This window comes from Delphinus delphis, chromosome 19 (assembly GCF_949987515.2).
Source record: "Delphinus delphis chromosome 19, mDelDel1.2, whole genome shotgun sequence".
Lineage (NCBI taxonomy): Eukaryota > Metazoa > Chordata > Mammalia > Artiodactyla > Delphinidae > Delphinus > Delphinus delphis.
The window spans coordinates 27,006,042-27,020,459 of NC_082701.1; the positions used below are offsets into that span (position 1 = coordinate 27,006,042).

General features: G+C 42.4%; 1 protein-coding gene across 2 annotated transcripts in view; it reads right to left on the bottom strand.

The window, feature by feature from the left end:
* AATF (apoptosis antagonizing transcription factor) overlaps window positions 1–13,659 on the bottom strand; it is a 102,708-nt gene extending 89,049 nt beyond the window's left edge. For both annotated transcript variants that reach the window (XR_009516891.1, XM_059996384.1), the window contains exons 1-4: window positions 13,444–13,659; window positions 12,225–12,416; window positions 9,361–9,786; window positions 8,766–8,903 (exon numbers count right to left, since the gene is read on the bottom strand). Coding sequence is in view for 1 of the 2 variants with exons in the window: in XM_059996384.1 (XP_059852367.1) it covers window positions 8,766–8,903; window positions 9,361–9,786; window positions 12,225–12,416; window positions 13,444–13,534 (847 nt within the window). In the remaining variant the exon portion in view is untranslated. The remainder of the gene's footprint in view (window positions 1–8,765; window positions 8,904–9,360; window positions 9,787–12,224; window positions 12,417–13,443) is intronic.
* Between the last annotated feature and the right edge of the window lie 759 nt (window positions 13,660–14,418).

Here is a 14,418-nt window from a genome sequence, read left to right on the forward strand (position 1 = left end):
TTCAAGTTCTGAGCGAAAGTAATTTTCAACCCAGAAATTTATACCCAATCCATGAAGAATATATTGATATCAATGACAAATGAGGCAGAGCATTTTTAAATCTGCAAAAAATCAGATCATTTACTCCCCATCCATGTTTGGCACCAAACTGACAAACTGAGATACAGGAAGAGCCAGAACACAGCTCCACCCTAGAAGAGCAAGGAAAGGAAGTCCCAGGAGGACCCAGTGCGCCAGACCCAGAGAACAACCCACTCAAACCGGGAGAATGTAAGAGGAGAGACCGCATGATTTAAAGTTTGGGGGAAGAAGGATTGAGATGATAAAACTGAGCCATCAGGGGAAGAAAAGAATATCTAGAGACCTAGGAAAAAAATGATATAATAGATAAACAGTTCAAATGTGAAGCAAAAAACAAAAAAGAAAAAAAAAACACAAAAAAATAAAAAGAAGAAAAAAACAAATCTGAAGCAAACTAAAATACAGCATGATTTTAAGCAACTGATGGAGGGTTATAAAAAATCTACTTGAACTAGGAACTAGGCACTTGTACTGAACTAGGAACATACTCCTACAGACAGGCCTCTGAACACACAGGAAAGAAAAAGTCATTTTCCAGTCCCTCCCTGCCCTGGTATTACACCCTTATTTACATGATAATAATACACTGTAAATGCAGTTGACTGGTTTTCAACTCCCAGGGTCAACATATGGATAGAGTATGGGAATCTTGGTTGCAGTTGCAGGGCAGAATGTAAAAACGTAGTGGAAGAAGAATGGAATGACTACCTCATACCTCTTCCTCCCAAATTTCTACCACCTCCTTCCTTACTCCTCATTCACAATTTATGACCTTGGTTTCTATTTCAAAGAAAACAGAACGATGAAAAGAGAATTTTCAGAGACTCCTACCTATCTGTGTCTACTCACATACTGTCTTCCCACCTGTCACTACGATTAAACTGTCCCCACTATCAAAGGTCACCATTCCCTAAGGATGCCCTAGTCCCATCTCACATACCTCCTCAAGGACATTGCTACAGATATCCACCCCCATCACCATCAATTTCCCTTCTGCTGCATCATTCTTGCCAACATACAAACATGCTGTTATTGCTCCCATCTCAAAAACAAAACACTTCTCTTGACTCCACATCCTTCTCCATCTAACCTCCCATTTCTCTGCTCCCTTCTAAAGTAACATTCCTAGAAAGAGTTGGCCATACTCACTACCTCAGATCCCTTTTTCCCGTCCTCTCACAAACCCATCCCAGTCAAGCCTGCATCCCTCCCACCCTACCAAAACTGCTGATCAAGGTAGAGGATGGCCACCATGTTGCTAAATGAAATGGTCACTACTCAGTCTTCATCTTAACCTGTCAGTAGCATTCTCATCTTTCATACCAGAGGATAAAGAAATCAAGAAATAGAGATCTAAACAAATTATTTAAAATTATAAAAGGAAAACGAAATAAAATGAGACTGAAAGTAAGGCAAAGGACTGTTGTCTTCCTGAATGCTTCTGTATTATTTATCATATTCATGTATAATTTTAATAAATTGATTTAAGAATAAGTGTTAAGACACAAATAACAATAATAGAGTAGCATCTTTTTGCAGTGGTCAGGTTATAAAGTCTGAGCATAAAGCAAAAATCAAGTTCTCACAAAACTGCTTTAAAAATCCCGAAAATTGCCCAGAAAGTACAGCACCACAGTCTCCGTGCCAGTTCAACATGGTCAGTTTCTCCCCTCAAACACTACAGCCGCTTCGTCGATTAAACACAAGATGATTACATTTGGGGACCGTGCTGGACAAAGACTGCAGGCTGTAACTGTAACCACTCGATTCGCAGTCTGTCTGACGAGATGCTCACTGGAGAGGTACCCGGAACAAAGAATAACTACGGCAGCCACAGATTCCACCTGCCACCCATGCTTACTCCAGGGCATGAGCACACTGAAAAAGATGGCAGGCAGAATCACTGGCACTACTTAAGCTGTTTCTCTCTCCCTCTTTTTCTTTTGGCCAGGCATATATGGTTAAAGGTGAGTTCATAAAATGTCCATATAAAGAGACTCCAACATACACTGATGTGTATGACTTCACTGTGAATCCAGCAGATAGGGCAATCCTACTACATATGTTACTACTACCACTACGACGATGATGACGACTACTACTTACTACTAGTACTACCTACTACTACTACTGCCTACTACTAGTACTACTACAAGTCCGGGTTGCTTCCTTATGTAACTCATCACAATTAAAGATTGTTTCAGGCCTGAAGACAACCTTAATTCCTAAGAAACCCAAAACAATAAAACAAATGTTCTGATGAGATTGGCTGCGGTAGTTTTCAAGCTTCCACAGCTCTGCGAGCCATCCAGGGCCCAACTTTTCAGAGTGGGTGAAAGAATCTGACACTCTCCTCCTGGGTCCCCCACTCAGTTGCTTTGGAAAAGCACTTGCTCTGTTGACCCTACTTTACTTTCTACATAGTATAAATGCCTAATTAACCACGTTGGACAAATTAGGTAGTAGCTCAACAGGGACCAAAAGTCTTCCTACATAGAACTCATTCTCTAAGAAACAGACCAAACATAGCATAGATTTCAAAGCTGACCAAACATAGCATAGATTTCAAAGCTAAGTCAAGAGGTATTATGTAAATATCAAACAGAAAGTTATCAAGAAATGATTGCCTTCATTTCTCACCTACAGTTTAGGAAAAATAAGAGGATCAATAATACTCTGTGGTGGGAGTCCAGGAAAACAACTGCTACAGATGAGAATTAAATGGTTATAATTCTTCTAAGGGCCAACTTGGCAGTATCTTCCAAAAGCCTTAAAAAAGAAACAAAAGTACGATCCCTTTGTCCCAGCAACTGAATTTCCAGGAACGTAGATCTGTGCTGTCCAATTCAGTATCCACTAGTCACATGTGGCTACTGAGGACTCGAAATGTGGTTAGCCCAAATCGAGATGAACTGTAAATGTAGAATACACTCTGGATTTCAAAGACTTGACATGAAAAAACATACATAAGATATCTCATTAGTATTTAAATATTGACTATATGTTAAACTTTTAATATTTCTTATATACTGCATTAAGTAAAATATGTTACAAAAATTAATTTTACCTGTTTCTTTTTACAATTTTCTAAAAATTTGATTACTAGGAAATTTAAAATTCGTATGTGACTTGAACCATATTTATACTGGACAGTGCTACTTTTAGGCAAAATGCTCGAATATGTATGTACAAGAGTGTTTATCAAAGCATGCTTTATAAAAGTGAAAGGCTGAAATAAACCTGAGTATCCATCAATACAGATTGGCTAAATAAACTGCAGTAAATCAATAAAATGGAATATTCTGTAGCCACTGAAAATGCTGACGTACATCTAAATATACTGACATGAAATATGTTAAGTAGAAAAAAATAAGCTTACAAAATAGTACATACTTGTAAGATTCCATGTTTGTTTAAAAAAGTGTGTGTGTGTATGTGTGTGTAAACACAGAAAAAGGTCTGAAAGGATATTCATCAAAATGACAACTGTTGGTTACCTCTGGGTAGTAAGATTACAGGTAATCCTTATTTTCTTCTTTATGCTCTTATGTATTTTCTGAATTTCTGAAGTAAGCATGACATGATTTTATAATTAGAAGAGTAAAGCTATTTAAAAAAATAATAGCCATCAGCTGAAACAAAAAGATCAATCTTCCTCACACCATCCTGGCTAGATGAAGTCTACAGTAATAAGAGTCCTTAATCTTACACAATGCTACACTTGGAGAAGCTTGCAAGTGCCTTCGTCCCAAGCAATACTTAAACCTATCCCAAGTAATTACGGATATTCCAGGGTTCTACAGATCATTTGTGAGAACTGTGTCATGAACCCACAAAGCATTAATCGAGCTAACACTGAAATAGATGTTCATGGATTTGTCACCTAAGGCAACTAAGTAATAACAAAGGGGGAACTTCCCTGACAATATTGGTTGCCTATGGGATAGGGGACTGGGTAGCAGGGGTACGGGGTGGGAAGGAGGATTTTCTCTGCAGAGTCATTAGCATCTTTTGAATTTTGAGCCATGTGAATACACTGCCTACTTAAAAATAAATAAAATTTAAAAAACAAAACAGAAACATTATCTATCAAGATTCCGATTGCCATGACTTACTCAAAATTTTAAAAGTTGTTCTTTAAGGTGTGTATTAGTGCTGTGGTCAAATTGGCATTAAAATTTTTAGTCTATTCAAGTCAAAATAGTTGAGGGGCTGGGGGAAGGGCCACAGAGGGATGAGAGGGTGAACTCGAACTAGAAGTGGGAAGATGGGGGGCGGGCACAAACAAAACGTAACTTCTTAATAGTGGAATTTGTGTTTATACTCTTAAGCAAGTAAAAAATCTCAACACTTCCTCTATATTTATATTACATTATACTGTGTTCTTGGGGGGATTTTGCTTATAGGAAATATCAAAATGTCAACCATTGTTTCTATTAAAGGTCTTCAATGATATTGCATTTTAGACCTATAATGAAACATGGTGCTCACTGCAATCTGTACTGCATCTCATTAAATACATTAATAACATGCATTTCACTAAAAGGTCAACTTATTATGGCTGAAGTTTGGCTTTCCTTTAATCATTTCATTTAAAGCTATAGAGCAAACTCTGAAAAGACAATAGAGAGCGCCTGTTACAGGAATGCTCCCTCAATTCCCCATCCATTCAAACCAGTTATGTTTATTAAGAAATCACTATTAGTGTTTTTGTGTGGGATGATATTGTGATTTTTTTTTAAATGCTTTTCTCTTAGAGATCCATGCTGATTTACTGATAAAATGATAGGATGTCTGGTGTTTGCTTCAAAATAAAGCAGAAGTAGGGGGTGAGTTAGTATAAGTAGATGAAATAAGATACGCCGTGACTTGATAAGTGTTTTGCTGGTAAAGGTATATGGGTTCACTATACAATTCTCTCTACTTTTATATAGGTTTGATATATTCCATAATGAAAAGTTTTAAACAACTCATGCTGAGGTTTCCTTAAATAACATGCCTTTTTCCTTATATACTGCTGCTACCAACATAAAAGAACTACCTCCTAACGCTACAGAAGTTTTTAAAAGAAAATCAGAGAGGAAAAAGCTAACCTCTTCAGAGGAATGGTTTTGTGCATGGAAAATCCCTTAATTTTGCTAAGGTTACTTCATGACTTACCACTTATGCAACTACTAAAATATCAAAAAATGCCTCTGAAATTATTTCACATCGAGAGGTATCCAACATGTAGTATCAGGGTGATTTGGGGACTAAGTGCGTTGGGGAAGAAAGGAGATATTTGTTTAGTTTCTGAAAAGTAGAGTTTAAGGTGCTTAGGGTACAAAGGCATGCTGCTCGGGACTTAACTGTGGCTGAAATACAGCTGGAAGTCTGCTCTGTTCTAGAGGCTACTGTTAGGACTATGAGAGTAAATGACAGAGCCAAGGAGAGAATATGCCAAGAAAACACAGCCTGAGAACAGGATCTTAAATGCAGTGAAACTGACACTGAGAGGATAAAAGAGGAGTCAGAAAAGCAGGAGAACCCACACATCACATGCAGTAGCGCCAAAATCTAAGGGAAAAATTTCAAGGAAAGGTTGAAAGCTTCACAGAGGCAGCAGCTGGGTCTGGCAATAAGGAAATCTCTGATCACCTTCTCACAGTCATAGAGGCCAAAGCTGAATTCTAAGTATTACACTAGAATATAACACTACTGGGCTTCCCTGGTGGCGCAGTCGTTGAGAATCCGCCTGCCAATGCAGAGGACACGGGTGCGAGCCCTAGTCCGGGAAGATCCCACATCCCGTGGAGCAACTAAGCCCGTGCACCACAACTACTGAGCCTGCGCTCTAGAGCCCGCGAGCCACAACTACTGAGCCTGCATGCCACAACTACTGAAGCCCACATGCCTAGAGCCCATGCTCCGCAACGAGAAGCCTGCGCACCACAATGAAGAGTAGCACCCGCTCAACACAACTAAAGAAAGCCTGCGCACAGCAATGAAGATCCAATGCAGCCAAAAGTCAACAAATAAATTTATTTTAAAATAATAATAATAAAAGAATATAACACTACCCGTTTTCCAGAACAAATGGTTAATTTAAATTATATAGGGAATCTGAACACTAACAAAAAGTCAAAAAACACTGGAGACAGTGGGAACGGTGGTTAGTTACAGTGACGACCGTCATTCACAGGGCTGAACACTGCCAAATGCCTCTTTCTGCAGAAGAGGAGAACACATGTACGTAACATTTGTGGTGTGCAGTGTGCCAGACACTGTGCTAATGCTTTATATCGATTACGTCCTTTAATCTTCACAATCATATTATCCCCATCTTACTGTGAAGTTAAGTAACTTGCTCCAGGTCACTCAGCTAATCCACTGCTGAGATGGAATCTAAACCCAGGCAGTCTGACCTTACTGTAAGACCAACCACACTGAAAAGAGATTTAATTAAAGAAATTAAGTTCCAGTGTTTGTTCTGGGGTCAGTACAAATTCAGCCTATGTTCCACACCAGCTATATAACAGTATAAATTGTTCATCCACAGTAACATAACCAAGAAGTTTTTCTTAAACTCTGCTCACCAAGATAGGGATACACAACATATTATATCATATTGTCATAAAGGTAGAAACAAGAATTAGCTACCCTTCAGATGCATAGAAATTCTGGTAACCAGAAAACGCTCCTAGATAACTAATAAGGACCTACTGTATAGCACAGGGAACTCTACTCAATACTCAATTCCACAATGGCCTATGTGGAAAAAGAATCTAAAAAAGAATGGATATATGTATAACTGATTCACTTTGCTGTACACCTGAAACTAACACAACATTGTAAATGAACTATACTCCAATAAAAATCTCAAAAAAAAGAAAACTCTCCACCCTCCCACCTTAGAATATGTGATACCAAATAAACATTCCTTTCTTCTCCCTCTTCCGCTGCAACCCACCTAGTCAGATTAGGAGACATCTGTCAGATTAACTGGAATTCATCAACGAGGCAAAGAGGCAATTGGTTAAGTACAAAAAGAGATGGGGGAATTCCCTGGCGGTCCAGTGGTTAAGGCACAGCACTCCCAATGCAGGACACGTGGGTTAGATCCCTGGTGGGAGAACTAAGATCCCACATGCCACATGGCACGGTCAAAAAAATAAAATAAAATAAAAATGTTTCTTTTTTAAGTGTTTAAAATGATCGGAACTGTTGCAAAATAAACGTTAAATAACATTAAAACAGCTAAATAACTGAACTGTATCCAAGAGTAAGAATGCGTCCCTTATACCGAGCACTGATAAAACCTTAAAATATCTACATTTTGAGATGAACCCCCAAAAAAGCGGGGACAGGGTTGGCTCAAGCAAGAAGAGTAATGAGTAACAAAGTGGAAAAGGCCTTATTGTGAAACATTTAAGACATTTAATCTAGAGTAGTCTTGGTCTAGGTCTCATTCCAAAGGCATACCGGAAATCAGGGCACTAGGGCGTTAAAAATAGCAGAGAAGTGCCCCCAAAATCTCAAAAATGCTGAAAACCACCAAGCTACCGTTTATTTGAGGGAGGAAGCGGGGAAGAGCTGGAGGAGGGGCTACAAAAGACCCACCCTCACAGTAACTGCAGGGTTCCTGACTTCAAGTGTGTCAAGACACACAATCTAAAGACTGGCCCTTGGAAAGTAATTCCTAATTAAACCAAGTAGTCCCCGTCAAGAAAGGTTCACACAATTCCTTACCCTAGAAATCCTACCCATTTATCTTAAATGGCTTAAGGTGATTCTAACCAAGAGGCAGAGCCAAATCAGACTGATGTCCTCCTCAGGCCTCTTTCTCAGGCCAACTCCACGATATTATAAAAACAAGTTTGAAAGAGCAAATGACAACACTAAGTCTCAGCGTGCAAGTAAGGGATGGAGACTCCAGCCTCTGTGCGCTCACCCCGCATCTCTCTCCTCGGCCCCAGTCCTCTGGTGCCACTGGGCACCCAGGAGGCAGCCCCTAGATCGTAAGGCAGAAAAGCTGGGGGAGGCTGTCTCTGCCGTGCATGATCGAGCTCTCTAACTTTGGGCGACTCATTCCCTTTGGGCTTTGGCTCTCTCCTCTGTAAAATGAGGGAGTTGGGAGCCAAATAATTGCTAAATTCCTTTGCTCTTCTAAAATTCTTGGACTTTACAGCCCAGCAATTCTCTTTCACAACTTTTTCCTCCCTCTGCGGTCACCATCCTTCATCACCCTCTGTAACCCAAAGGGAGACAGGAGTAAGGTCATCTCAGCATTTTGTTCTAGAAACCACCCAACAAAGAAAGGCATCCTTTAAGCACGTGATATACAAGTTAAACAAACTGAGGTTAGTCATTCACTGTCTCCCTTTCGTTCTATGCCAGTGGTTTTTCCCTGAGCACTAAAGCAGTAGCTCAGAAAGCCAAGAGGAGGGGGAGGGGAAAGTGAGAGCAGGGCTGGAAAAAAGAGGAACAGGCATGACTCAAGCACCCAACCTGTTTCGATCAAAGTTGCCTTCATTTGATAAGAGGGTTATACTGCGATTTTTTTTTAAGTTAAAAATCGCCATTTTATACCATATTATGACTAAAGCCAAGTCTTCTCAACTCTGTGGTGCTGTGAATACAATCCCAGTATATCCCAATGAACCCCAGTGGTTCTAAGCATCCCAATATGCGATAAGTATTCTTACTGTTTTTCAAGGCGCTGGCAAATTCTGGGCCACCTTTGTCCTTGAAAATAGGGAAAACATCTGGTTGAGGAAGCTGATTGGTGGTCAGCAGAGCTTTTTGTAGCTTTATCCTTCCTTCCAAGAGCTGGTCCCACAGTGCTGAGAAAGAAAAAAGAATTCCATTCCTCAGTTAATAAAATCTTCCTGGGGCAGGGAGACGGGGAGGGACTGGAAATCAAAGCAGTCCCTAAGCAGCATGCCTTTACCAGCTTCATGCCATGGAAACACTCTATTTATTACAGGAAATAAATCCGGTGTCTGGACGCAAATTGACTTGCTACATGAGAGAGAGAATGCTACAGCCCAACAAGAGGAGACGCCGCCCTTCCCTTCAACCTTCCACAGCTGCCAGAAGTACTAGAGCAGAACCAGCAAAGCAGCTGAGTGAAGCAACAGCAGGCCAAGCACAGGGGAACAGCGCTTTGGGCCTCTAGGTAAGTGGGGCACGTCACCAACTAATTGGAAGGACACAGGAGACAGCAAACAGCCACAAACAAACAAAAAGGAGATCAAATGTGGACACTCAAAACAAGCAAACAGCAAGCCGTGTACAAACCTATCTGGTTCTTCACAGCTTGGCCTTTCTCCACTTCCTCGGAAACTTTGACCTCGGAGAAGGTCATCACCACCCCGTCATCCTCACTGGTCCTGTCTTCGGCCTTGTCTTCCTCACTCTCACCTTCAAAGTCTTCCTCACCACCCCCTTCCTCCATACCACTCTCCTGCTCTTCGTCTTCCTCGTCCTCACTGCTACCGAGGTCATCCATTCCCTCGGTAAACTTTTCAAAGTCACTGATGCTCTGGACACTGAAGCCCGACGCCTTCCTGGAGTGGCTTCTGCTCCTCTTTTTCCAGGCCAGGCTACTGTCACCATCAGCACACTCCAGTTCCTCAGCACTCACGGCATCCTCACCGGATTCCTCCAGGCCCAGACCCTCTGAATCTCCATCTCCAGATCCTTCCTCATCAGACATTTCTTTATCTAAACACGGGAGGGAAGAAGGAAAAACAGAAAAAAAAGTTACCTTAAAACAAACACTAGGCCATATCTTTCATTTTAACTAAAGTATTATGACACCTATCCAAAAAAAAAAGCATTACCGTATTCAATGCAACTCAACAAATATTTATTACACATCTACTATCTCTAAAATGCTAAGGGAGAAACAAAAATGAATAAAACATGGGTCCTATGGGATTTCCCTGGCGGTCCAGTGGTTAAGACTCCGCGCTTCCAATGGAGGGGGCTCGGGTTCGATCCCTGGTTGGGGAACTAAGATCCTGAGTGCCACATGGCGCGGCCAAAAAAAAATAAACAAACAAAAACAAACAAACAAACGAAAAAAAACATGGGTCCTATCCTACTGAAAGGCTCTAGTGGGAAAGGCAGACCCATAAAAACTATAATACAGAGAAGAATTAAAAGCACTTTGACAAAGTTTTGGTAATCAAGAGGAGGAAGAGATTTTAGCTGTGGAGCAAGTGAATTTAAGCAAGGTTATAAGAAAAAGGCAGCCTTTGACCTGGACCTTGAAAAATGGTCAAATTTCATCTGGTGTGAGAGAATTACTGGTTTCCCCAAACCTGCATCTGAAAAAACAGAGTTTATCACTAACTGTCCCAAATGCACAATCTCTGTCACCCTAGTGATGCCTATTAAACACTTATTAAGCACCTATTATGAACCAGCCATGGATAAAAACTAGAGACTGACAAACAGAATGTAATATCTGTGGGGGCGGGTTCACAGTCTGCTAGGAGTGGTGGATATGCATAACCAATAACTACATTAGAAAAGCATTAGTACAGTGTATAGAGAAGGGTGAGAGATGGCTTCATGTGAAGGACACATTATAGTTTTACTTATTAAGCATAAGTAACAGGTCATCAGACAGAAAAGAGGGAAGGAAAGGAAAAGCAGCAGATGCAAAGGTCCAGCACACAAAAGTGCACTGGGGTACAGAATGCTGGGATATGAGGCCAGAGAGTTGCTCAGGGACCAAATCAGAAGGGGTCTTGTCTTCCATGGTAAGGAGTCTGAACTTGATCCTTCAGTAAATGGAATATTAGTTATGGCTCCTGATTTTACTTATGCTTGGGGTATCCTGACACTTACAGGTCTTTAGTGATTATCCAATCTCTTCCATGGTAGAACACAGGAAGCATAATCATACAGGGACCTGTTACCAACAACTTTCTTCATAAAATAAAGATTTTTATGAAAACATGATCTCTTAAGTACTTCTTTAAGTAACGATATATAAACTCAAGACAGAGAAGGCTGTCAAAAACATATATACAGAAACTAAGTGCCAAATAGTAAAGAGAAATAATCCTTTAAGTTCTTTAAATGTATGCCATTTCTCAGATAAAGAAATATTCACAGAGTAGTAGTTTAAAGTATAGATCTTAGAGTCAGACCGCCTTATTTGAGTTCCAGCCTGCACTTACTTGATATATGACCTTGAGCAAGTTACTTAACCAATGTGTCCCTCAATTTCCTTATCTGTAAAATGGGGATAAACAGTACCAACCTCACAGGGCTGTTGGGAGGATTAAATGAGATAATACATGTAATGATATGGTGGTTAACATTTTCTGAGGACTTACTATGTACCAGGCTCTTAGAATTTAAAGGACTTACCATAGTGCCTGACACATGGTGAGAGCTCAATAAATATTATACTGGTCCCAGGACTGGTCTGTTTATCATTCTCTAAGCAAAGAATATGAAATGAGCTTATCATCTGGGAGCCCCAAGGACTGTATCAGGGACTAAATCATGGATATCACAGCATGAGTGATTGTTTCTTTTATATTGTCTGTGGATTCTCAACATGGTCCCTCTGACCTCTCTAAAGGAAAGCAAATAGCATCCACTCAATAATCACCATATCCCGCCCCCTTCTTCCACTCTGAGAAACTCACAATCTTTAGAACTATAAGCTCACATCCTCCTAACTGTTGCAGGGAACAAACAGGGAAAGACTATGAAATTTCTACAGTGGCAAAAAAATGAGTGTCACAAATTAATATTATCCAGTGACTTGATGCAAGGCTTGACAAACCAAAGGAAAAGGGTCAAAATCCATGAGTAGCGTGCTGATCAGACACAATGCTTTTTCAACACATAGCCCTCTCCAAATCCAAATATGCAAGGCCTTTTCTCTCACTCCATTTAGGGTGAGCCATTAGTGCCAACATTAGGAGTATAGCTACTTAAGAGCTCCAGACTTCAGATTCCTTACCAAGTGAAATTCAGTACTTCAAAGGGCCCTTTCTAATGTCAAATCAGTGGTTTCTCCTAAGACAGTAAGTGGGGCATCCGGACTAGTTCTGCAGAGAGCATCAAAAAAAAAAAAAAAAATTTACCCCCAAAAATCAGGAAAGAAAGAGTACCATAGAAATACGTCTACTCACCAGATGAACCTGGCAGAGTCTGCTCCCAATGGTCTGCCTTCCAAGCTCTTCTAGAGGTGGTCTTGCCAGAATACCTCTTGTCTGTGTCCAAGAGGGAGGCTGATGCCAGCTTTCTAATGCTACCCACCGCCAGGAAATCATCTTCCCCATCTTCCCCTTCATCAAACCTGTCAATCACTTTGGCAGCAGTGGCTGTCGGGGGAGGGGGAAAAGTAATCAGAATCTCCTGGTTAGAACATACTTTAATGGTAACCCTGTTCAGCCCTTTAAATTCACGCTTGAACGTCCTCTACAAAATCCCCACCAACTTCCAAGAACAGGGACCTCATCACCTCCCAAGGCAGACCACTTGCTACCCTGCTGCTACAGAAAGCTTTCCTGTACAGAAAGCTGACTCTCTGCATCTACTAGAAGGATATATTTCCATGCCTTGGATCATAGAAAACTAGTCTAATCCCTCTTCCATGTGTGACAGTCAGCTCAAATATTTTAAGTCAGCCATCATCATGTTCTATCCCACTCCAGCCCATCCCTCAGGGAGGTTTTTTTTTTTTTTTTTTGCGTATCCTGGCTAAGCAGCCCCAGTTCCCTCAACTAATTATGCCTAAGAAACGGTCCAGCACTCACATTTATCCCTCCGTATTCTCCCTTCCTGACACTTCTCTGACTCAAGCCTAAAGGAGGATTACTCCCAACTAGACCTTGAACATCAGCTTACAGATCAGAAATATCATTCGTCAGCCGCTAAGCAAGTGTGCTGAAGCCTGAAAAGGCTGAAACGGCACCATGGAAGCCTACTTCTTCCTTCATCCTCCAAGTAGGTTCTCAGAGACAGGCAGAGTTTTTTTTAAAAAAGGATGAGAATTTTTCTTCTCATTTCTAACGCAATGCCAGTAAGGGCATCCTGAAAGATAACCTCCAACCTGCTACCAGACTCTGGCTGCCCGCAACAGCACTGGATCAACAGTTAACCCAAGCCTGAGTCCTCCGGACGCTCCGCCCACCCGAGCACCAATCTAAAACGCGCGTCCGAAGGATTCCGAAGCCCTCCTCCCCTGCCCCGGGGGCCACCCTCCCGGCAAGCAGTTTTCCTCTGCGCAAGGGGAAGGAGAGTAGGGTAGGCGGCGAGGCCCAGCTGCCGGCCCCTCACAAACCGCCCGGGTCCGCACTGGGCCCGGCCCACGGCTCCGCACGTGGCCTTGCCCCCAACAGGCCTCACCCTCCTCCGGGTCGGCCTCAGGATCCGCCTCGCGCGGTCGCGGGTTCAACAACCGTTCCAGCTGCAGCGCTAAAGACTGCGGCCCCGCCATGGTCACCAGGTCTCGCCCTGCGCCGCGCTTCTGAATGTCGCTCTCCCCCTTCCGAGTCCTCTCGCCCAGAGACTGAGCCCCAACACATCCAGGGACGCCCGGAGCCGTGCACCCTGCTCCCGGCCGGTAACTTCCGGGAGGCTCCCGGGAGGGGGCGGGGCTTGCGTCCCTACGTGCGTTACTAAGATGAAGGCGGAAGCGCCCGGAAGGCTGTCGCGTGTGCGCGTGCGCGTGCGCCGAGGGGGTGTGTTGAGCAGCGCGGGAGCGCGCAAGGGCACGGCATCGCCGCTGGCCCGGAACTGAGACATCCTTGCGTGCAGCCTGTGTCCTCTTGTATAAAGTATGTCACAAGATTTGTCCGAGATTTGCTTAGAAATAAAGTGTAGTGTAACCGTGACCCGTGGTGGCTGATTTGGGAAGGAGGAGGAGTAAAGGGTAAGCGTCTCGAAGCTTACGTGTGCTTTAGGGCACGCACAGACTGGGACCAAAAGAAGGTTTGGCATTTCACAATTTGGAGGAGTCTGGGGCCGGGCACATGCCTCTGGCCCCGCGATGGCCACGATTTGGAAATCGTGCCTCAGGGATGGGCATGTGTAAGTGTGCGGTGCACTGCTGGCATTTTTATTAATAGGAATTAGCAAGTGCTATAGCTGTGCGTAAATAAAGATCGATTCTGTAGCTTCTGCAAGTAGCTTTGTCTGTGCAGGGAAAAGAGGTGGAGTGGGGATTACTCTACTGCACACCCATCGGTATTGATATCCTTGCTGTTCAAGGATGAGGGCATACTCAGACACTTGAAAGTAGTGCACAAATGCGGGAAAACTCAGGTCTGCAGTTAGAGGGGCACAGGTAGACTCAAAATATAAAGACCCAATAGGATCAAT